We start from the raw sequence: 24,264 nt of genomic DNA on the forward strand, positions 1-24,264 counted from the left end.
TACTTTTTTTTTTTTTTATTGAGACGAAGTGTTGCTCTATCACCCAGGCCGGAGTGCAGTGGGGCGATCTCTGCTCACTGCAACTTCTGCCTCCTGGGTTCAAGCCATTCTCCTACCTTAGTCTCCCAAGTAGCTGGAACTATAGGCACATACCACCACACCAGCTAATTTCTGTATCTTTGGTAGACACAGAGTTTCACTGTGTTGGCCAGACTGGTCTCAAATTCCTCACCTCAACTGATTTGCCCGCCTCGGCTTCTCATAACTTCTGGGGTTACTGATGTGAGCCACCATGCCCGGCCTATACTACGTTTTTTTTTGTTTGATTTGTTTTTCTGAGACTGAGTATTGCTTTTGTTGCCCAAGCTGGAGTGCAATGGTGCAATCTCGAATCATTGCAACCTCTACCTCCTGGGTTCAAGCAATTCTCCTGCCTCAGCCTCCTGAGTAGCTGGGATTACAGGTGCCCACCACCACACCCAGCTAATTTTTTTGTATTTTTAGGAAAAATGGGGTTTCACCATGTTGGTCAGGCTAGTCACGAACTCCTGACCTCATGATCCACCCTCCTTGGCCTCCTAAAGTGCTGGGATTACAGGTGTGAGCCACCGCACCTGGCCTGTTTTGTTTTGTTTTGAGACAGAGTCTCGCTCTGTCACCCAGGCTGGAGTGCAGTGGTGAGATCTTGGCTCACTGCAACCTCTATCTCCCGGGTTCAAGTGACTCTCCTGCCTCAGCCTCTGGAGTAGCTGGGATTACAGGCGTGCACTGCCACACCTGGCTAATTTTTGTATTTTTAGTGGAGATGGGCTTTCACCATGTTGGCCAGGCTGGTCTCAAACTCGTGACCTCAAGTGATCTGTCCACCTTGGACTCCCAAAGTGCTGGGATTACAGGCATGAGACACTGTCCCTGGCCTAGACTACATTTTTTAATCCATCATCTAGTGATAGACATTTAGGCTGCTTCCATCTTCTGGCAACTGTGAATGCTGCAATGAACATGGATGTGCATATATTTCTTAGAGATTCTGCTTGGTGTATACCCAGAAGTGAGATTTACCACATACATTTTAAATGACTTTATTTACCAAAGTCACATTCATATACTTTTTATAAAAAAAACAAAATTGATATAATTTAAATTCTGAATATTTAGTCTTTGACTTACACAAAGCATCTTAAGCTTAGAGGATTCCATACTTGAAGATTTGGCATTTTCTAAGAGTATTTACAAATATATTGAAATTATATATGAAAACATATTTGAAAACATTTTAAAGACTCCAAGTAGAGTGAGCATTAATCTGAAGAGAAATACTCAGCATCTGAAAACAACAAATTTTGACTTTTTAACATTAAATAGTGTTCATTCAAAGCACAGCAAGGGCCTTACAGGAAAGTAATGACAGATGTGGGCTTCTAAAACTTTATGAAATGTGAAAAACATCTAGATTTCATGACTTATTTCACACCAGAGATTCAAGAAATGGACTCTTGACTTCGTTCCCAGAACATGGTGCCTTTGGATAGAAAAGTATTCATTCTGTGTTTTCTTTTTTCCATAGAATGAGTTATTTTCAGGGCTATGACAGTGTTGAGTTTGGACGCTCCCCAGGTCTTCATCCCACAAAGCCTTGTAAGTTTTTTGTTGGTTTTTATTTTGAGATGGGAGTCTCACTCTGTCACCCAGGCTGGAGTGCAACAGCACGACCTTGCCTCACTGCAACCTCTGCCTCCCGGGTTCAAGTGATTCCCCTGCCTTAGCCTCCCAAGTAGCTGGGATTATAGTCACCCACCACCATGCTCAGCTATTTTTCTGTGTGTGTATTTTTAGTAGAAATGGGGTTTCACCATGTTGGCCAGGTTGGTCTCGAACTCTTGATACAGGTGATACACCCACCTCAACCTCTCAAAGTGCTGGGATTACAGGCATGAGCCAACACGCCCGGCCCACAAATGAAAAATGCATAAACAATAGTCTATGCAAGTTAGGAAGATTTAAAGAGCACCACAAAGCTTGCCAGGCATTTCCTCTACCTGACTATGTGATCTAAAAATTCCTAACCGTAGACTTATTCCTCTGTGTTAAGTCACAACTTCCAGGAGGTCCTTGTTACACAAAATAAGTGAGAAAAAATAAACCAATCAGAATTCATTAAGAGTTGTTCTCAATCATATTTTTTTTTCTTCGAGGTAGTCTTGCTCTGTTGCCCAGGTTGGAGTGCAGTGGCATGATCTCAGCTCACTGCAACCTCCACCTTCTGTGTTCAAATGATTCTTGTGCCTCAGCCTCCCAAGTAGCTGATACTACAGGCACACACCGCTACACTTGGCTGGTTTTTGTATTTTTAGTAGAGATGGGTTTTCGCTATGTTGGCCAGGCTGGTCTCAACCTCCTGGCCTCAAGTGATCCATCCACCTTGGCCTCCCAAAGTGCTGGGATTACAGGCATGAGCCACCTCACCCGGCCAAGCCTTGTAGTTTTAACCAATATTGGTGGCTTTCTGGAAGTGTGACCACATTTATCCTAATGTAATCTTCTGACTACTTCATCTTTTCCCACTAAGTCGTGAGATGTTCTTGACACTCAGCTACAAAAGCAGGTCAACAGAGAGAGCAATGTGTGAAGAAGAAAGAGGTTTAATAAACTTTTAGAGTCCTAGAAAGTAAAATGCCCAAGTAGAGAAAAATGCAGTATACATTTGTTCTTCCCAAAGTGCTAAGAATGTCATAGTTGCTTATTAAATACTTGAATAAATTAATAGATCTGTCTTTATTCATCAAGGCATGAAATATTTTGGTAAACAATTAAAAGACAATATCAATAAACATTCATGTCACCTAAATATAATTTGGTATCTCTGTTGGATTGAAGGATGCTGAAATCCATCTCTTCCTACTGATTTTTCACAGTGGTGTTTTAGCAAGGATGCTGCCTCAGTTCTTTAGCCTGTAAAACAACATGGTTTCTAAGGACCCACTCCACTGTGAAAATATGTGTTGAAAGCAGTATTTCATTAAGTTAACCTGTTCTAACCTGCAGTAATTTCATATAGATTTTGATGTAGATCTGCTTATGATTTTGTTGACGGTGTGGTATTCCATCAGTGTAACACAGCATTGTCTTCTTCCCTGGTTCCCGGCTTGTGGCTGTTTGAGGTTATTACTCTCATAAATAGTGCAATTATAAACATATACAAATAACTTGCTCTCATGGTTCATATGTCGAACACAGAGAAAGCATTCCGTTTACTCAATAAGAATAAACGTGTTATTGTACATGTTTCCTGCTTTGAGAATAAAGACAGAATGTATGGAACAGAGATGGCAGAGGCTGAGGCACAGCTGGATTTGATTCCTCCCTTTATCACTAACCAGCAAAGTGTTCTGTGATCGGTAATTTCCCTAGAACACAGTTTCCTGATCTGGAATATGAATATATTACTGCCGATTTATTTGATTCTTTATAATCTGAGGTATGTGTCCTTTTTCCCTCATGGAAGAATAAGCTCCTTGAGGGCAAACAGTACATCTGTGGTTCATCATCAGATTGCTAGCACCTAGAACGTCCGTCACATACCAGAGTCACATTTTGGCTTCCCCAGGGGTTTAGGGCACATGTCAGAAGTCCATTCCTACTCCTTCATTCATTCAACATTTAAAGATAATTTACTGAGTGCTGACGTGTGCTCTGCATGTATTGGGAGGTGGGTCTGCTAGGCAAACAACATGTATTTCATATCTGTGGTGCGAGTCACCTAGATCCATCCTCATTGTCTCAGAGCCTGATATGGTTTGGCTGTTTCCCCTCCAAAATCTCATCTTGAATTGTAGTTCCCATAATTCCCAGGTGTTGTGGGATGGGGAGGGGGCAGTGGGAGATAACTGAATCATGAGGGTGTTTCCGCAGTACCGTCCTCATGGTAGTGAATAAGTCTCATGAGATCGGATGGTTTTCTAAGAGGAAACCCCTTTCTCTTGGCGCTCATTCTCTCTTGCCTGCTGCCGTGTAAGACATCACTTGCTCTTCCACCAGGATTGTGAGCCCATGTGGAAGTGTGAGCCAGTTAAACCTCTTTCCTTTATAAATCACCTGGTCTCAGGTGTGTCTTTGTTGGCAGTGTGAGAACAGACTGATATAGAACCTTCTGGTGGTTTTACTTGAGCCCCTCTTTTTTTGTTCTTTCCAATTTTTAGGTTGAGCATGTATACGTATAGGTTTGTTACATGGGTAAATTGCATGTCACACAAGGGTTTGGTGCACAGATTATTTCATTACCCAGGTAATAAGCCTAGTGCCCAATAGGTATTTTCTCAGTCCTCACCCTCCTCCCATTATCCACTTTCAAGTGGGCCCCTGTGTCTATTATTCCCATCTTTGTGTCCAGGTGTACTCAGTGTTTAGCTTTGTCTTAAAAGTGAGAACATGTGGTATTTGGTTTTCTGTTCCTGTGTTAGTTTACTTAGGATGGTGGCCTCTAGCTGCATCTGTTGGCTGCAAAAGACATGATTTCATTCTTTTTTATGACTGTGTAGTATTCCATGGTGTGTATGTACCACATTTTCTTTATCCAGTCTACTATTGATTTGCATCTAGGTTGATTCCATGTCTTTGCTGTTGTGAATACTACTGCAGTGACCATTTGAATTCTTGCGCCTTTATGGTAGAACAATCTATATTCTTTTGGATATACACTCAGTAATGGGATTGCTGGCCCAAATGGTAGCTCTCAGTTCTTTAAGAAGTCTCCAAACTCTGCACAGTAACTGAATGAATCTGCATTCCCACCCACAGTGTGTAAACATTTCCTCTCCTCCACAACCTTACCAGCATCAGATATTTTTGGCTTTTGGTTAATAGCCGTTCTAACTGATGTCAGAGGGTATCTCATTGTGGTTTTGGTTTGCATTTCTTTAATGATTAGTTTTGTTGAGTATTTTTTTCATATGCGTATTAGCCGTGTATATGTCTTCTTTTGAGGAAGCCCCACTTTTTGAGGGGTAAGGGAACTGAGAGTCATGAGGAGATGTGGCTGGTCCAGAGTGGCAAGCTGGCAAGTGGCTGCACGGGTCCCAGAACTTGGGCGCCCTGGTTCCCGAGGCAGAATGCCCGCCCCACTCCAGAGCTCTGTGATATGTCTGGTGGGATACATTTAGATCACAGTACACTCTTGGTCTGATGGAGGTAGCGTCAGGCAAGATAGTTTAATTGTTGACTTTGTTTTAAAGTTACAGACTAGACTAAACGAATAAATCTGATTTCTAAAGATTCAAAACAGAAATGAAAAGCATATAATTACCCTGAATGGCACATCGATTTTTCTTGCTGGAATAGCTTTGAGTGGAAAGTGGTTGCAATTCCACATCGATTTAGGGTAACTCTTTGGATGCCAGAGTGTGAAAACATAGCATTGGGCTATTTGGAGAGAAGAACTCCATCCAAAGAGTGTAACTGAGGGACGTGCTGTTTTGCAATGCTGGTTTCCTTTGCCTTGCAAAACCCTGTCATAGGAAGGTCCACTAGATGGCAGGTTTCAGCTGTGCTCCAACTGTCTTCTTTCACCAGAAAAAGCAGAAACATTCCACATGAGAACTGAGTGCATACAATACCTGCACACTTATGCCTATGATCCTTTCATCCTTTCAGGCTACGCAGTGGTCATGATTTCAAGTTGTACTTTAAACAGTATAGAATTCAGTTTACCAACAAACACATTTTATTTTAGTTTATTTATTTTTGGAGACAGAGTCTTGCTCTTGCTCAGGCTGGAGTGCAGTGGCACGATCACTGCAACCTCCGTCACCTGGGTTCAAGTGACTCTTGGAAGGCCTCAGCCTCCCAAGTAGCTGGGATTATAGGCGCGCGCCACCTTGTGTGGATAATTTTTTGGTATCTTTAGTAGAGACAGGGTTTTGCCATGTTGGCCATGCTCATCTTGAACTCCCAACCTCAAGTGATCCACCCACCACCTACCTGGGCCTCCCAAAGTGGTGGGATTAGAAGTGTGAGCCACTGCACTCACCCCAACAAACTCATTTTTTAAAAAGGAAATAGATATTTATAAGTGTATATACCCACACAGGGACAAATTCATTCCTGCCTCCATTCCCTGTCTTTTTCAAGAACAGCGGCCACCTTGAACAGTGTAGTTGATCATTTTGAGGCTAATAGAAACATGCTGATGACTGTATTTTCAGGTGCTGAAATTGATTCCACTTTTACCTCCACTCAGTCCATCCCAGATCCCATAAACATCTCCTCTCTTTGAGAATAGAAACAGCCAAGATACTGTTTCTGACAACAGTACCATTTGTCAGACGCTCTGGTTCTCCACTCCTCTGCCCTGTTTCTTTCTTCCAACAATTTTTAAGCACCTTCTTTGTTTGTGGTCCCTGCCAGGCAGATGCCGGAGATAATAAGATGGTGAGTAAAATAGACGCAATCTCTATACCCCATAGATCTTTTAATCTTACAGAAGACAGTTAAATGAGCGATTTTGTGTGAGTGCCTTGTGAACAGAGGTATGGTCTCAAGGAGGAGAAAACTCAAGCTAATATCTGAAAGCTGAGAGTTTCCTGGGTAAAAAAAGGATGTAAAAGAATATAAGGAAATTCCAGAAAGAAGAGTTTGAAGGAAGTGCCTAGACGTGGGAAAGAGTATAGCACCTGGAGCATGGAGGGCAGGTGGGTGAGACTGGTGGTCAGAGGCGGGGAGTGGGAAGGAAGTTAGGAGGAGAGATGACGGGAGGTAAGGTAGACCATGGAGGGCCTTGCTGACCACATAAATGTAGAGTAAAATCTAGGGCAATTATGACTCGAGGATTTAAAGCCTTTCTAAATATGTATCCATAGAAAATGCGTGATTGGTCAGGGTGGCTCATGCCTATAATCTCAGCACTTTGGGAGGCCGAGGCAAGTGGATCATTGAGCTCAGGAGTTTGAGACCAACCTGGGCTACATGGCAAAACCTTGTCTCTGTGGAAAAAAAAAAAATACAAAAATTAGCTGGGCATGGTGGCTTGTGCCTATAGTCCCAGCTACCCGGGAGGCTGAGGTGGGAGGATCACTTGAGCCTGGGAGATGGAGGCTGCAGTGAGTTGAGATCATGTCACTGCACTCCAGCTTGGGCAACAGAGTGAGACTCTGTCAAAGAAAGAAAGAAAGGAGAGGGAAAGAAAGAGAGGGAAAGAGGAGGAGGGAGGGAAGGAGAGAGACAAAGAAAACACAGAGTAACATAAACCACAGTGTGAGGGTTAGCATTCCTCACTGCCTTCAGAAGAAAGACAGTGTCTCTTCCTGTGTCAGTCATATCCCTTCTTCCTCCCTGTGCCCCATATCCATTTCACTCAAACTGGGTTTTTTTTTTTTTTTTTTTTTGAGATAGAGTCTCACTCCGTCACCCAGGCTGGAGTGCAGTGGTGCGATCTCGGCTTACTGCAACTCTGTCTCCTGGGTTCCAGTGATTCTCCTGCCTCAGCCTCCCAGGTAGCTGGGACTACAAGCACACACCGCTACACCTGGCTTTTTTTTCTTTTTTTAAAATATTTTAGTAGAGACAGGATTTCACCGTGTTGTCCAGGCTGGTCTCGAACTCCTGAGCTCTGGTGATCCACCCACCTCGGCCTCCCAAAGTGCTGAGATTACAGGTGTGAGCCACCATGCCCGGCCTCAAAGTGGGGTCTTTAGATGTATTCTTGGACATCATGCTTTTTTGCAATAATTTTTAAAATTTTTGCTTTCATTTTGTTGATAATATTAAAAATTTTTATAAGAATATTCTGGAATATCTGAATAAGCCCTGCTGCGAGATCAACATGATGCATTTCCACCTTCTCTGCACACATTTCATTTCTTGAATTTCATCATAATACATTTCCAGGGTTTAGAGCAGGAGAATTCTTGGCACCACGCTGAGCCACGGTAGAAAACGAGAAGAAACTTAGAAGAGGTGGCTCAGGACAAAGGCTTAAATATAAGAAATCAATGCTGGTAGGAACAGGGAGACGTTGGAGATTTCAGCTGGGTTGTCAGCAGCAACACCACAGCAGTAAAAACAAGATAAACTGATGTAATAAACCCTGGTCCTGCTCCCTGGGAAGTACGGGTCCAGCCATTATCTTTCAGGATGCGTCTGTGGTATCTGGTCGGATGTTAGCATTTTTTGTAAGAACTGGGAGTTGGGAGGAGTGTGTGGGGCACAGGAGATCGCTTTGATGGTTTGTTCCTCTGAAAACAATAAATAGCTTTTAAAGAGAAGGGAGGGGATCAGGTTTTTCATGTGGCCGCAGTTGGCAGCAGCTTACTCCACCCACAGACAGCACAAGGGGAGGGTGGGCCGACAGAGCAGAGAGTGGGCTCCCGGCTAGACTCATCGCCCCATCCAGCGTCTGGAGGAAGAGTCTGGAAGACATGTTAAAAGGAAAAGAGAAAGATCTCAAGTGTTGATCAACAGAAGAATCCCACTGCTGAGAAAGAATCTTCACAGACTTTGGTAAATATTGCAGACAACACTCTGATGTTACACTGAGAAAGTTTTTCTTTTTTCTCCAAAGAGTTTACATTTTTGGTAAACACACAGAACATACAATTTGCCACCTAAGCCATTTTTAAGTAGACAGTTCAGTACACTGACAGGTATTCATTGTCATTATGCAGGTGTCTTATATTCGAACTCACTTTCCTCCCAAGCTTGTTTTATTTTCTGAGCAGAACAGATGAAGATGAGGAGGCTCTCACTTGCCTTCATTCTTGTCTGGAGCATGGGTCCAATTGGGGTCTAATTTGCAGTGGCCAGTCAAAAGGAAACACCACCCCCAAATGCTAATACTTGCCTTAATTGGTCCTCTATGCCAGAAATGACAAATTCACAACGTAACCAAAGTTGAAGGTAGAGTGTTCTCTTTCCAGACTGACTGGCACCAGCTCCAGGCCCTGCTGTATTTCCCCAGAGATGGATGGGTGGAGGCAGCAGGAAACAAGACTTCCCCCAGTGTACTTAATGTTCTGACAGAGTTCAGACTGCCGAAAAACACAGCTCAGTTCCGTTCAGGACAGGGGTGGGGGAAGGGTAATAATAGAGCTGGGCTCATTGTGCTATCTCAGGCTAGAATGAGGTCATGCATGTAAAGCTCTTGACACACATGGTAAGCCGTCTCAATATCGATATACTATTTCTGTCTACCATACTGTACCCAAAGGAGGTAAATCACAAGAAATCAACCACTTTTTCACACTTTTGTTTTTTTGAGTTGTAGTCTTGCTCTGTCACACGGCGGCATGATCTCAGCTCAGTGCAACCTCCACCTCCCAGGTTCAAGCAATTCTTTTGCTTCAGCCTCTCAGGTAGCTGGGATTACAAGCCAACATGCCCTTCTAAGTTTTTGTATTTTTAGTGGAAAGGGGGTTTTGCCGTGTTGGCCAGGCTTTTCTCAAACTCCTGACCTCAGGTGATCTGCCTGCCTTGGCCCGGGTATTTTGTTTTAAGAAATGTTTTAGATGTGTGTCTCAATCCCCTACAAACTCTGTATGTCCATAGTGCTGTGGAGCGCTCACTGATGCTCATACTAATGGTCCCAAGGTTTTCTAGATCAGCCATTGCTAATTGATTTAGTCATTAGGGTGAGGAAAATGGGTTGAAGCACATTCTTTAGTTTTGGGGAAAACGTTTTCTGCTCTTACTTAAAAATGTTTCTACCTACACCGAATATGTGTAAAAGCAAAAAAACCATTTCATTCAAGAAAACGTTACATTTCTTGAGCACTTTTGGTAAGTCTAAGATTGATTATCCCAGATGTGTTAGCCAGCATTAAAATATAGTAAGAAGATCCCAATATAGTCAAGCTAATGCATCCAACCAAAGACGATAGGAATATCACGAGTTTTCGATGATAATTTGGGAGAGGCTTACAAAATGGAGAATTGCTTGTAGTACCAGTGATGTATTTTATGAGTGAAACCTTGCTTTGACAAATAGGTGTACACGTGGGTGACGTCGGGAATTTCCTGCTCAAAAGTGAAAACTGGTGTGTTGGCAGCATGATCGTTTTTGATCAAGAATTTGAATATATAAAATAGACATAAAACAATTTTGAAAGGTATGTCCAAGAAGGGAGCAACAAAAGAGTAAAGGATAAGATGTAAAATGGGAAACTGCGTGTCCTCTAGTATATAGTTGTGTAGAATGGCACATTTATAAAAGAGCAAAATGAAGTTGTCAAAGGTCTGCCTCCAGTTTCCAGGCTGGGCTCCCTCCTATCCACCCTCCCACCCACACAGCCGGCTGCAGGCGGGCAGCTGCTAAGTTGCCGCCCTGGGGAGTCTGCCCAGACCTTCTTGTGTCACTTCCCGTCCCGCGTTCCCAGCTTGTTCACTCTGTCCTGGGGCCTCAGGGGCCTGTCTCCGGCCTTGCTTGGTGCCTTCCTGCTCGAAGACTTTGGTTGGATTGCCTTTGAGAGCTCATCCTGATTTGCCCCTGTCTCTGCCTTTCAGATCACATCCTACTCTCCAAAGCCCTACTCTTTCCCCATTCCACTGCTTAGAACCCAGGTGAGGGCTGGGCGAGGTGGCTGACGCCTGTAATCCTAGCACTTTGGGAAGCCCATGTGCACAGATCATGAGGTCAAGAGATCAGAGACCATCCTGGCCAATATGGTGAAACGCCATCTCTACTAAAATTACAAAAAATTAGGGTGTGGTGGCAGGCGCCTGTAGTCCCAGCTACTCGGGAGGCTAAGGCAGGAGAATCTCTTGAACCGAACCCGGGAGGAATAGGTTGCAGTGAGCCAAGATCACACCACTGCTCTCTGGCCTGGCAACAGAGTGTGACTCCATCTCAAAAAAAAAAAAAGAACCCAAGTGAGATCTGGTGTCTCACATTGGAGCAGAGGTCAGAAAGCACCAGCTCACCCTTCCCTGTAAGAGAAGTATTCTTTGTGAACTTGATCTCATAGCTCGGTCAAGGCAGGGGGTTGGGGGCCCTGTGGGTCAACCAATATTAATGTGAGCGAACCAGTGTTGAATGTGCCCTCACGCATTTCTTTACCCAAATAGCTCATGCAGTGGCACAATATATCACATCAGGTGGTAGGCATCCTGGGGAAACAGGCAGAGGGAAGCAATACCGCATACAAGAGCAGGAGGGGTGAGCAGAGCAAATGTGTCACAGCCTGCAGTTAAGTAGCGATCAGCTGAGCACAGTGCATGCTAAATAGAATTATCAGTTTGCCTGATGTATATAAAAACAGTCTGCTAAGTCAGGCTGCTGTGTCAGAAAGAAACCAGAAATGGTCCCAACCACAAGCAGCTTAAGAACTAGTGAGATAAAAGACACCAGATACAAGGACAAAGCGACAGAAAACAGCATGTGGTCACGTGTGAGCGTGGAGCGGCTGACGGGAAGGAGAGAAGGCAGCAGACGCTGGGGAGGCAGATGGATTCATTGACTCACTGACGACCTAATTGTAGGAGACCAGGCCTTGAAGATGAGATGGAGACTTGGGCAAAGCAGAGCCAGTGAGGGGTCAGGCATGGTAGCTCATACCTGTAATCCCAGCACTTGGTAGGCCAAGACAGGAGGATCGCTTGAGCTCAGGAGTTTGAGACCAGTCTGAGCAAAATAGTGAGACCCTATCTCTTTAAACATAAGAATAAATGTAGCTGGATATGGTGGCATGTGTTTGTGGTCCCTTGAGAGGCTGGGGTGGGTGGTTGAGGCTGCAGTGAACCATGGGCACACCACTGCACTCCAGCCTGGGCGACAGAGCAAGACTGTGTCTCAAGTAGTAATAATAAAACAAAGAGGAGCCAGCTGGGTACAGTGATTCATGCCTGTAATGCCACCACTTTGGGTGGCTGAGGCTGGCAGATCACCTGAGGTCAGGAGTTCGAGACCAGCCCAGCCAAGACAAGTTGAAACCTTGTCTCTATTAAAAATACAAAAATTAGCTGGGTGTGGTGGCATGCACCTGTAATCCCAGCTACTTAGGAGGCTGAAGCGGGAGAATCACTTGAACCTGGGAGGGCAGGTTGCAGTGAGCCAAGATCAAACCACTGTACTCCAGCCTGGGTGACAGAGTGAGACTCTGTATAAAATAATAATAAAAAGAGCCAGAGAGAATAGCATCAAACCTCCCACAAAAGATTGTGATACGTAGCCAGCTTGGGGAACCACTGATGTGGCTTGGACCCTACATTTTGCAAGTGACTAGGTTAGAGCCACAGAGGGTCAGAGACTTCCTCATGTTTGCACAGCTTTTAGTAAAGTAAACTCGAATCAAGCCTCATTCCCAAGATCTTTGTATACGGTCTCTACACCAAAAAAACAGTTTGTTTATTTAGGTTTCTGATGTTCAGAAGATTTACTGTCAAAGTGGCATTACTGTGACCGAGTACCTTGAACATGTTGGCAGTAAGGAGATTTGGTGGATTTTCCTGCAGTGAATTCATTGTGCTGGGTGCGAATGGGCCCCCGCCCCATGGCTGTTGAATTCACTATTCTGACTTGGCCATAATACACTCACTGTGCCTGCGTGCCTGCCCATTAGTAATTCACAGCTTGTTCTCTTAGCAAGGGTGGCAGAGGCTTGCTCCATTGTCCTCACTCATCTTCAGGTCCTATTCTTCCTGAGTGCATGGCTGTAAGCATTCAGCTAAGCAGAGCTGGGGCATCTTTTTCTCGTGTTACCAACAGAGAAGTGTTGATATACTTATGCTACATGGTAAGATTAGAATTGCCAGATTGCTAATAAGGATTGGGCATCTCTAATCCAAAAATCCAGAACCTGAAATGCTACAAAATCTGAAACTTTTTGAGCACTACATTAGAAGGAAATGTTCATTGGCACATTTTAGATTTCAGATTTTTCAAATTAGGGATGCTTAACTGGTAAGTATGATGCAGATACTCCAAAATCTGAAAATATCTGAAATCTAAACCCTTCTGATTCCAAGCATTTTGGATATGGGATAGTCAGCATATAATGTGAGTAACCCGTACACATCTGAATCATGTGGTCACAAAGTTTGAAAGATGACCTTGTTGTCAAAATTGAATGAGAAAGGCAAGGCACGGTGGCTCATGCCTGTAATCTGAACACTTTGGGAGGTGGAGACAGGAAGATCCCTTGAGCTCAAGAGTTCAAGACCAGCCTGGTCAACATGGTGAAACCCCGTCTCTACTAAACACACAAAAATTAGCTAGATGGGGTGGTGCATACCTATAGTCCCAGCTACTTCAGGAGGCTGAGGCAAGAGAGTGGCTTGAACCCAGGAGGCAGAGATTGCAGTGAGCTGAGATAGCACCACTGTACTTCAGCCTCGGTGACAGTGAGACTCCATCACACACACACACAAGAAAAAACATGAGAATGATGATTTCATTGTTATTTCTATGAGTTTCTCTACATGGTGAGTGCCTATCTGGAAAGTTATCCTCTGTAAATTTCCTCCAAATCACTCATTTGGTTACGATTTACGTATGTATTTAAAACAATCAACTTGTGTTTCTTTTCCGGGGCACAGTGGGAAGCATGCCCGACTCTCTTTTCGCAGGGGTCCCCAGGGATTTCATTCCCAGCTCTGCTTCTAGATGGCCTTGTAAGCTTGGCTCAGTCACTTCATCTCTGTAAAGTGAGAGATCCAACCAGATGACCTCTAAGTTCTCTCCTAGTTCCAAAATTACTCTTGGCACCTGTGCTTAACTCACATTGGATAAAAAAGGGCAGGGGGGCAAAAAGTAGGACTCTTAGATAAGTTATTCAATCCTCTTTCACTCAGTGGATTCTGTCCATTCTGTACAGTCACCTTTAACTGTAGTTCAAGGTCACACAGCCAGTAAGTGGTGGAGGCAGGATTTGAACCAAGGAAAGCCGACTCCCGCATGCATGCTCTTAACTGCTGTTTTACAAAGGCCCTTGGACATGGTCGGCCTCCTCGGGAATGGTACCCTGAAGAGTAACTATGTTTTGGTCAGATGGAAGAAGAAGAGAGCCCTTCAGAGGGAAAGAGATGGGTGGAGGGCTCAGAGGTAGAAATGAGCCATGTGTCTGGGCTTGGTGAGGAGCTTGATGGTGAAAGACATAAGGATACTGTCCGGAAGGACTGGGAGAGCAGAGGAGCTGGAGTACCAGGCAGAGGTGGTTGTGTGCAATTCCATGTGCAGTGGGAGAAACTAATATTTAGAACTGGAGGTAATCATAAAATGGTTTTCAGGAAAGTATATCTGATACTTGATGAAAGGCATCTGAAGGGGATGGAGGAGCCATTTCTCCAGAAAGATTGATTGGTCACTTGACAGAGTAGAAACGAGAGAGAATCAATGGTGGTACCAGCCTGGGTGACAGGTAGAGTTGCAGCTCTGTGAAAAGAACTAGAGATGCCAAGAGTGGGAACCACGTGAGAAGGAAGGCTTACTAAGACCCGGGAGCCTGGGTTACCCTCCAGGGAGGTGGCATAGCCTTGGCAGGTCCGCACAGGTAAGGGAGCAGAATGGTTAGGACAGAGTCAGCCTGCACTCCAAGTTATGTGTTATACTCCACTTGGCAGTGTTTCATTAATCAGAACAAAATAATACACAGGAGTTTTAGGCCTCTAAAGGAATTCTTTTTGGCCCTGTGTATTGGAAATTCATATTTTAAAAAGGCAATACATTGTAAAACTCACCTCCAGGTATTGAAATACACATGAGCCATTGTGCTTATGTATTTATGCTGCATCTGTTTTGTACTTTATAGTTTAACTTGTTTTATTATAGTTTTTCTGTTGTTTTCTCTCTTCCCTCTCCTCTCCTCTTTTCTCTTCTCCTCTCTTTTCTTCTCCTCTTCTCTCACCCTTTTTTGAGACAAGGTCTCACTCAGTCGCCCAGGGTGGAGTGCAGTGGCATGATCTCAGCTCACTGCAACCTCTGTCTCCCGGGTTCAAGCGATCCTCCTGCCTCAGCATGCCAGGTTCAAATGATTCTCCTTCCTCAGCCTTCCGAGTAGCTGTGATTACAAGCATCTGCTACCATACCTGGCTAATTTTTGTATTTTTAGTAGATACATGGTTTCACTAATGCAAAAATGAGCCAGGCGTGGTGGTGTGTGCCTGTAGTCCAAGCTACCCTGGAGGCTTAGGTGGGAGGACGGCTTGAACCCACGACATCCTTGAACCCACAGAAGTTGTGCCACTGTACTCCAGCCTAGGGGACAGAATGAGACACTGTCTCAAAAAGGAAAAGTTACCATAAAAATAATAATAAAATCATAATACAGAGGAATCTGGCATAAATCACTGTAGTAGAGAGACCTGAGCCACATTTCAAAATGTAACCAGTTGTTGAGATAGAAATATTGTATCACATTGCAAGGATTTTGAATAGTTCCTTGGATGTATGCAAATATGGACATACATGATAGATAGATAGATAGAAGGATAGATAAGAGATGGGCAACAGATAGATTGACAGATGATAGATAGATTGATAGATGATAGATCAATAGATGATAGACTGATAAATGATAGTGATTGGTAATAGATTGAAAGAGGGATAGAGATATTCCAGCCTAATTTCTGATACAGAAACTATATTCACTTTGAAGTTCTTTAGTTTGCATGTTTGTTTCTCTATGAGATCCTCATGCATATTTCTTCTTTCTTTTTTAAAGAAACATAAACAGTGACAGTTTCAATATGTTTCACCCAGCTGTCTGTTTCCCAGGATCTGTGCTCTGTTCATATGGCATGGTTCCTGCATATCACACAGCCATTCTTTTCTGACACACTCTGAAACGGGGAGTTAGAGGAAATGCAGGCCCTGTGTAAACACTTGAAACACAGACAAGCAAATACCCATGAGTCTTGATCGCTCTTGATTCTTGGCACAGTTCCTGCATGTGGTAGAGAGCTAACAATTTTTGACATGAATGGAGAATAAGGAGAATATTTATTTTTTATTTTGTAAACTTGTTTAGACACAAGGTCTCCCACTGTTGCCCAGGCTGGAGTGCAGTGGCGTAATCCTAGCTCACTGCAGCCTCAAACTCCCAGGCTCAAGTGATCCTCCCACCTCAGCCTCCCAAATAGCTGGAATGATAGGCAGGCATTGGGACATCCAGCTAATTTTTTAAATTTTTGTAGAGATGGGGGTCTGTTTCCAATAGAGGCAACAGAGCATCCAAAGCAGAAAATCTGTCTTGCTAGCAGAGGTGCCCTGGGAAAGTTGTTTACACTGACCTTCAGATTCTTCTCTGGAGGCTCCAACGTGTCCTGTGTAACCTTGGGAAACTTACCTAACCTCTCCAGCCTGTTTGTTCACCTATCATGTGGAGTTAATAATAGCACCTATTTCTCCAAGCTTCATGAGGATGAACTAAGTCAAAATGGGCGAAGGGCTTACAGCAGTGCTTAGCACACATTAAGCACTGCTTATGTTTCAGTTATTATTTCATCATTGTCATCTCATGGGATTGAGAAAAAGTAAAGCTTCCCTTGGGTATTGCCAATTATGAAGTAGATGCTTCATATGTGTTGGGTGTCCCGTTCTTGTTTCCTTTAATTAATTACTGGTTGGTTTAGTGTTGACTTAACAGAAAATAGTGTACCACTTCTACTAAGGAATTCACAATTCGGAACTCATTTAACTGGATGTACCATGTTCGTGTTTGTGATGTAGGAGTGTGTGTGTGTGTGCGTGCGCCTATATTTAGCAGATTTTACAAGCTCTTTAAAGACACCATCGCTCAGTCAAAATTGCTTTACTTCATTTCATTTCATTTCTGTAGGATGAAAATCCATGCCCCTTCTTCATTTCTAAATGTTTGTAACCTGAGTCTGTGTCACACTAGATTAGATGCTCTCCCACTTACTAGCTGAGTAACTTGGACAAGTTGCTTCTCTGTGTTTCTGTGCCCTCATCAGTAAAAGGGAAAAATGGTGCCGCCATCCTAATGTGGTTATGAGAACTGGGGGACCATAGTAATGATAATTTCTAAAATGTATTGATGCTGGGTGTGGTGGCTCATGCCTGTAATCCCAGCACTTCGGGAGGCTGTGGTGGGAGATTGCTTAAGGCCAGGAACTCAAAACTAGCCTGGGCAACACAGCAAGACCCTGTCTCTACAAAAATCTGAAAAATGATCCAGGTGTGGTGGCACATACCTGTAGTCCCAGCTAGTCAGGAGGACGAAGTGGGAGGATCCCTCAAGCCTAGGAGTTTGAGGCTGCAGTGAGGTATGATTTCACCACTGTACTCAATGCTGGGGCAACAGAGCAAGACCCTAACTCTAAAAAAAAATAATAAAATAAAATAAAATGTATTGAGCATTTCTCTGTGGCAGATGCTGTTCTAAGTCCCGAAGTTGTTTAAAGGGCTTGGCAGCATGCCTGCCCTCCGTAAGCATTAGCATCATTGTTGTTACTACAAGTCTGAAGAGTGGGTGAAGCCAGATTATGGAAGATGAGCCCTAGCTAAGGACTCTGAAGGTCATGGTGAAGCTGGGATTTGGATCTGGTCGGTAGAGTTCCAAAGTCCATGATGTTATGCCTCTCACCACGGTCTTTAGCCATCCTGTGGTCCAGACAAACATCTCTTTGTTGTGCACAAACCTGCCCTTTTTTCTCTCTCTGGAGATCTCCTTCCCTTGGAATGCATGCCCTTGATTTGTGCCTGTTGAAATCTGTCCTTTCCACCAAGACCCTCTTGGCCTAGAGACTCTTGCTGGTTACTCTGTTTGGAGCTCTCATGGCATGTTATATAGAAGAACTCGTGAGCAGGGACCTCTCTAGACATCACTGCATCCCTCCTGTCCTCTCCAGTACCGCCCATTTATTTTGTACCCATTAAGCATGTATGGGTACAATACCAACGAATCATTATCTTGTAATACAGGGCTCACCTCCTGCCCTTGGCTTGCAGAGTCTTGGCAGGGACGGACAGAAAATGGACTCCACTACTATTACCTGGCCACTGCCCCAGGTAAGATGCACAGGTCCCTATATCTGAGGGCTGTCAGCTCCCTCCTCTGCACCCTCTCACAACTTAGGCCACCCCCAGGAGAGAGCAGGCTGGGCTGAATGCAGGAAGCTTCAAGCTTCCGCTGATGGAAGCAAGACTCTGTGTGTAAAGGCCAGGGAAGCATGTTGGAAGACATACACACACATACACAGGGTCTTAAAATTTGAACACATTCACATGGAAATATGGACTTGGCCATCACTGAGATCTCTGTGGGTCAGGGTAGAACTCCTGGTTTAGAAAGAAAAGGCCAGAGGTGAGCTGATGTGTTGGTATGTTCAGAGCTGCCTCCTGTTGGTGTGAATTTTACTTCTCTTAGGACACTTTTTCCTGGCAGTTGGTCATGACACCTTCTTTTAGCTCCACTTAAACTCCCCATTCTCCACTTCTTCCATACCTGGGGGTGGCGTTCAGTGGTTACACAGAAAGGGTCTTTGATGAAGCATCTCTGTATAGACAATGGCTCTGAAGGGCTCAGGGAACCCTCATCTCCATTTTATGACACAGACTTGGCTTCCAGAGGCCTTTGGTCACTTCCAACCCCTTGTGTAACCCGCTGTCTAGACGATGAGATACCACTGGTAGAAATGGACATTTTAAATTCAGGCATTTAAACACTAATCCCACTAAATAGTTCGTTTCCTGTTTTATATTGTTTGCATAGAAGAGGGGGTGGAAAAATGCAAAATTGTTTTCCAGTGCCTTTCCTTCCTTCCACCCACAAACCTACTAAAGATATAGCATGCAGACTGCACACTGGTGCTAGGGTTATTCCCAAGGGTTGATTTTTTACGTGCCTAATTACTTTCCCAATAGTAATGGCATCTTACACTTTCGATCACTACAATGCTAGCAAATGCTGGGGTCAGAGAAGATGTGCAATGAATATATTGATTGTCTGCTGATTCTATACCCTGGTTCTGAGCTCCACAGGAGGTGGCCAGACACCCTTGTCCACATGGGGGGAATACCGCCTCCATTTTCCCTTCCCTTTTCTAATTTTTTAAAAATCTGCTGAAATCTAGCTTCATCCTTAAAACTAGCATTGATCTTTTCAATTTTTTTTTTTTTTTTTTTTGAGATAGGTTTTGCTTTTTCACCTAGGCTGGAAGTACAGTGGTGGGATCATAGCTCATTGTAGCCTCAACCTCTGGGCTCAAGTGATCCTCCCACATCGGCCTCCTGAGTAGCTAGGACTACATGCATACTACCATGCCTGGCTAATGTTTAATTTTTTGTAGGTATGGGGTTTGCTGTATTGCCCAGGCTGATTGTGAACTCCTAAGCTCTAAGCCATACTCCTGCCTCAGCCTCCCAAAGTGTTGAGATTATAGACGTGAGCCACCACACCTGGCCTAGGTTCACCATTTTTCATTTGCTGTGCTAGCTGTCCCCAATGCTGCATGTGTTCTGTTTATCAGTGCTGTAGTAACATTCATGTTTACTATTACTTATCTGTAATTAAGATATAATTGGGATAATTCAGTGAACCAGGCATTGCTCCAAGGGCTTTGTATACCTTTTCTTATCTGATAAGTGGTATTCAGAACATACTTAATTGACAGGAAGACTTCCTCACAACTGGTTCGCAAGCTGTGGGTTTCAGGGAAACCACTTCAGCTATCTGAGGCTCAGTTTCCCCCTCTGCAAAATAGAGAGCTAGAAGCCTGCCTCTCCAGTTTCTTTCCTTTTCCATCACTGGTTCAACTTGATTCATTCATATTTAGGGAGTCCTTACTGTGTACTCTGCATAGATTTGTTGCTTAGAGAATATAAAACAAATACAGCTCAGTCCCTGCCTCAAAACTTGCACCATCTAGTGTAATGACAGGAAGCCAGGGGTTTCCAAGGGGTAGAGAGCGAGGAAGTCAATTATGTCAGGAATAAGTGGGGAGAGTCCTGAGAGTCAATTCTAATTAGAAGCTTCCTGAAGGAGGAGAGCTTTCCGTTCAGGGTAAAGGGGGCAGTTGATGGAGTGGGAGTACAGAAGCACCACTTGGCAGAGCTGGTGGACAAAACAAGCTTTTCAGCAGTGAGCCAGGACAGGGCTGCCTTCGGGACCAACTGACCTGACATTTCACCCTATGCTAAATGTAAACTGGTCACCATGTTGATATTGCTGCAAGATAAACTGGGGAATCTCAACTGCATCATGAAATTATGTGGATCTCAGAATAGTGAAGCGTTTGGGTAGTTGAGATGAGTCCCCAGATTAAAACTACTTATTTTGGTGTACCCCCCCAGTGCTGAGGCTCTCAGCCTCAGGGGAACCTCCAGTGTGAGAATGATACATCTGATACATCTGGATTCTGCCACAATATAATAGAATTAATTACCATTGAAATTGGCTAATGCTAGTGTTTAATAATAAATATGTATGCCTCTCTTCAGAAAGAAACTGAAGGGGTTTGCAAATATATCTGCCATGCAACAAGATACAAAATACAAGCGATAAGGAAGAAAATAAAAGTAGAAATAACAGTGAGGTCAGAGGAAAAGTCCAAATGCCCAAAGGCTTTAAATACTTTATTAGAAGTGGGCTGCATGCATACTTTGGGCTCAGGATATTATCAGCAAATGTCTTTTTTTTCTTAAAAGAAAGTGTTTGGTTTTAACTTGATAATGCAGCATATCTAAGATTCCAAGCTTTAATTCAGAGACTTATCTTTATTGATGAAAGGGATTTTGGATATTGGATAATGCTGTGTGCTTTCATTCATGTTGACTGCGTATAAATGAATTCAAGAGACACAGGCTGAAAGCAGAGCACCAGCCCAAGGCTTTCTGGCTGAGCTGCTGAGGCTGCGTAGCTATTGCACCAATGATTTTACTTAAGGAAACCCCAGGTCTGAGGACAATTAAATTCTCCAAGAAGAGGAATTCTCTTTGACATTTATTATTTCCTTTGAGGAAAGGCTTTTCTCTCTGCCTTCCCTGACACCCATTTATCAGAAACATACTCTTTATTTTTATTTTTTAGGCACGGGGTCTTGTCACTCTGGCTGGAGTGCGTTGACGTGATCTCACTGGAATCTCAAACTCCTGGACTCAAGCAGTCTTCCTGCCTCAGCCTACCAAGTGGCTAGGACTACAGGAGTTAGCCATCATGCCAGGCTCATTGTTTAATTTTTGTTAAAATCAAGTCTTGCTGTGTTGTCCAGGTTGGTCTCAAACTCCTGGCCTCAAGTTATTCTCCTGTCTTGGTCTCTCAAAGCACTGGGATTTTTAGGCATGAGCCACTGTGCCCAGCTAAACACATTCTTATTTCACTTTGTGACATTGGAGAGAGGTTGGGGCAAGTCTGCCCAGAGAACAATGGTGCCGAGCATGACAGCTGGAGGGCCCCAGCCCAGGTCTGACCTGCTTTGAGATCCTGTCTCTTTTATTCCTAGTGTCAAGCAGAATGAGCGCTACAGCCAGTTGACTCTGGTCAACTCCACCTCGGCTGACACAGGTGAATTCAGCTGCTGGGGGCAGCTCTGCAGTGGGTACATCTGCAGGAAGGACGAGGCCAAAACAGGCTCCACCTACATCTTTTTTACAGGTAAAATATTTGCTGCATGAATGGAACTCTTCAAACTTCTGGACTTGGCTGAGAACTGAAGGCTCTCCCACTGCATGCTGAATAGCCAATAATGACAATCAGAGCACTCCCTGTTTGCCAGGCTCTGGGCTAAATGCTTTACATCAGTTATTTCATGTAAGTCTTGCCATAATCCTTCAGGGCAAATACTAATATCATTCCTATTTTTTTTCAGATGGGAAAGTTGAGGTTTAGAGTGATTAAGTCCTTAACATCACACAGCAAATAAGTGGTGGTAACAGGATTTCAATACAAACCGTTTGGTTCCAGGGTCTGTCCCGTCACTCCCCGGTGTGGTTAGCCACTAGACACATGTAGCTACTTAAATTTAATTGAAAATTAATTAAAATGAATAAATTTAAAAACCGTTTCTCAGTGCACTTGCCACATTTCAAGTGCTCGATTATGGCATATGGCTAACGGCTATTGTACTAGAGAGCACAGAAGGAGAACGTTTCCTTTATGTCAGAAAGTTCTATTGGACAGTGCTGCTGTTGACTTTCACCGTGTTCTCAGAACCTATGACCATCTCCTTTCTGGAAACTCCATAATTGTAGGATACTTCGCTAAAGACCTCTTCTCATTTGTCCTTTTTATTGTTTTATTTTTTTATTTTTCAGTAAAAACAAGGTCTCACTATGTTGCCCAGGCTGCTTTCAAACTCTTGAGCTCAGTCCTCCCGCTTTGATCTCCCATAGTGCTGAAGTTACAGGTGTGAGCCACCGTGCTCAGCCTCATTTGTTCTTATGAATACTATGAGCTGAGATTTCAGGGACGAGATTCCCAAAGATTGTGGCTGTTTCGTCTCCAGTCCCTGAACCTAAGTGGACTGCCTGAAAACGTTCAGGTCAGAGTGGAGAACTCTTCTCTGCAGTGCAAAGTATGTTTTTGGAAGGTGGAGCTTGCATTTTGAGAAACAGGTGTTGCAGAATAACTGCTCAGACTCTTTTTTCAGTAACATTCTCTAAGTTCTGAAGTTTAGGGGATAAAGTTCTTCAACAAGGTTCAGAGGTCAGTAACAACTTTCAGGAGTCTTAAAAATCCACCCGTCTTCTTGATGTCCAAGACATTTCAGGTGAATCCAGAATCTTTTCTTAGTGCCTGGGCAGGGGCTTTCATAAGATTTCTCTATGCCCTGAATCCATCTACCTTTCAGATCTAGATCTAGACCTAAATAGACCTAGACGCAGACATAGACATATGACCCAAATGATGTTAAGCCCTTACCATTAAAGAATGCTTTAATACAATCTCATGTTTTTGTGCTTTCCTGGCCAAATGGCTCCTCTCTGGCAAGAAGATGCATTAGTAGGATATGCTACAATTCTGAAAGCACATGTTTCTCATTTTGATGCAGATTTTTTGCTCCTTAGGTCAGCTGGATCCCAGTTCTTGTCTCATGATCAGGAAAACTTAGGCATACAGATGTTCAAAGAGTGAGTGGAATAGAATTGATTAAACAAAAAGGAAAGCTCTCAAAAAAGGCTGCCCTCTACACAGTTGAATACAAGGGCTTCTATGTTCCCCTGATAGGTCTGGATTCCCTGTTTGTAAAAGGCATGAAGTCCTGGCAGCTCCACCCTGTCCTTTCAGCGACTGCATGCAGGTCCTTAATCTGAGTCACTTTGCATTGATCTATTTCGCTTACTGCGCATGTGTTAAGGGATGGAATTTTTCACTGGGGGCATGTTTAGGCATCTGCATGACCTTTGTGGGTCGGAGTTTCTCTAAGTACCCTCCCCTATCTGTTTAGGAGAGTTCTCTGCCTCCTGCCTCTATCAGTTTCATTTCCACAACATCCCTGGAAAATTAGCAAAAGCTATTTTATTATCTCCAAAATACTAGAAATGCTAATGCTCATGCTGAGACTCAATGTTCCAGGACTTGTAGTGGCACAGTAAGGAGTCATACCTGTTTTTCTGACCCAGGATCAAGTGTTCTTACTGCCTTGAACCTTTTCTAGGACAAGGTGAAGGACGGACTGATAGCCAGATTCTACCTAATTTACGTAACTGGTGTTGTCAGGAGAATTGCTCATAATTGTTCATAAGCAATCTCTTTGGATCTTCATTTTGGAACTTGCTACACAAGATGGTCCATGTGCCCTTGGTGTTATACCATGCTGTGAAGCAACAGTGGAAAAGGCAACCAACTAAGATGAATAATAGTCTGTTATTCCAGACAAGGACTGATTCCACAATTGAAGTTGCAGAATAAAGATTCTTTGCTAAGATTAGCACTGTTGTGTATTCCCAAAATATTGGTTGAGGTTTTGAACTGAAGGCTTAGCTTGGGCAGAATGTCCTGCTAATATTATGGGCTCTCAGCTGGGCGCAGTGGCTCACACCTGTAATCTCACCCTAGGCCGGGCACGGTGGCTCACACCTGTAATCCCAGCACTTTGGGAGGCTGAGGTGGGTGGATCACTTGAGGTCAGGAGTTCAAGACTAACCTGGCCAACATGGAGAAATCCCATCTCTACAAAAAATAAAAAAATTAGGTGGGCATGGTAGTATGCACCTGTAGTCCCAGCTACTCAGGAGGCAGAGGCAAGAGAATCACCTGAATCTGGGAGGTGGCAGTTGCAGTGAGCTGAGATTAGTGCTCTGGTCGCTGCCAGGCTAGAGTGCAGTGGCACAATCTCGGCTCACTGCAGCCTCTGCCTCCCAGGTTCAAACAGTTCTCCTGC

General features: G+C 43.8%; 1 protein-coding gene across 1 annotated transcript in view; it reads left to right on the forward strand.

The window, feature by feature from the left end:
• The window catches only part of PDGFRL (platelet derived growth factor receptor like), a 63,586-nt gene that overhangs the window by 21,414 nt on the left and 17,908 nt on the right, over positions 1-24,264 (forward strand). The window contains exon 3 of the mRNA XM_017539647.2: positions 21,385-21,536. Within this exon, the coding sequence (XP_017395136.1) occupies positions 21,385-21,536 (152 nt within the window). The remainder of the gene's footprint in view (positions 1-21,384; positions 21,537-24,264) is intronic.

This window comes from Cebus imitator, unplaced genomic scaffold, assembly GCF_001604975.1.
Source record: "Cebus imitator isolate Cc_AM_T3 unplaced genomic scaffold, Cebus_imitator-1.0 Scaffold120, whole genome shotgun sequence".
Lineage (NCBI taxonomy): Eukaryota > Metazoa > Chordata > Mammalia > Primates > Cebidae > Cebus > Cebus imitator.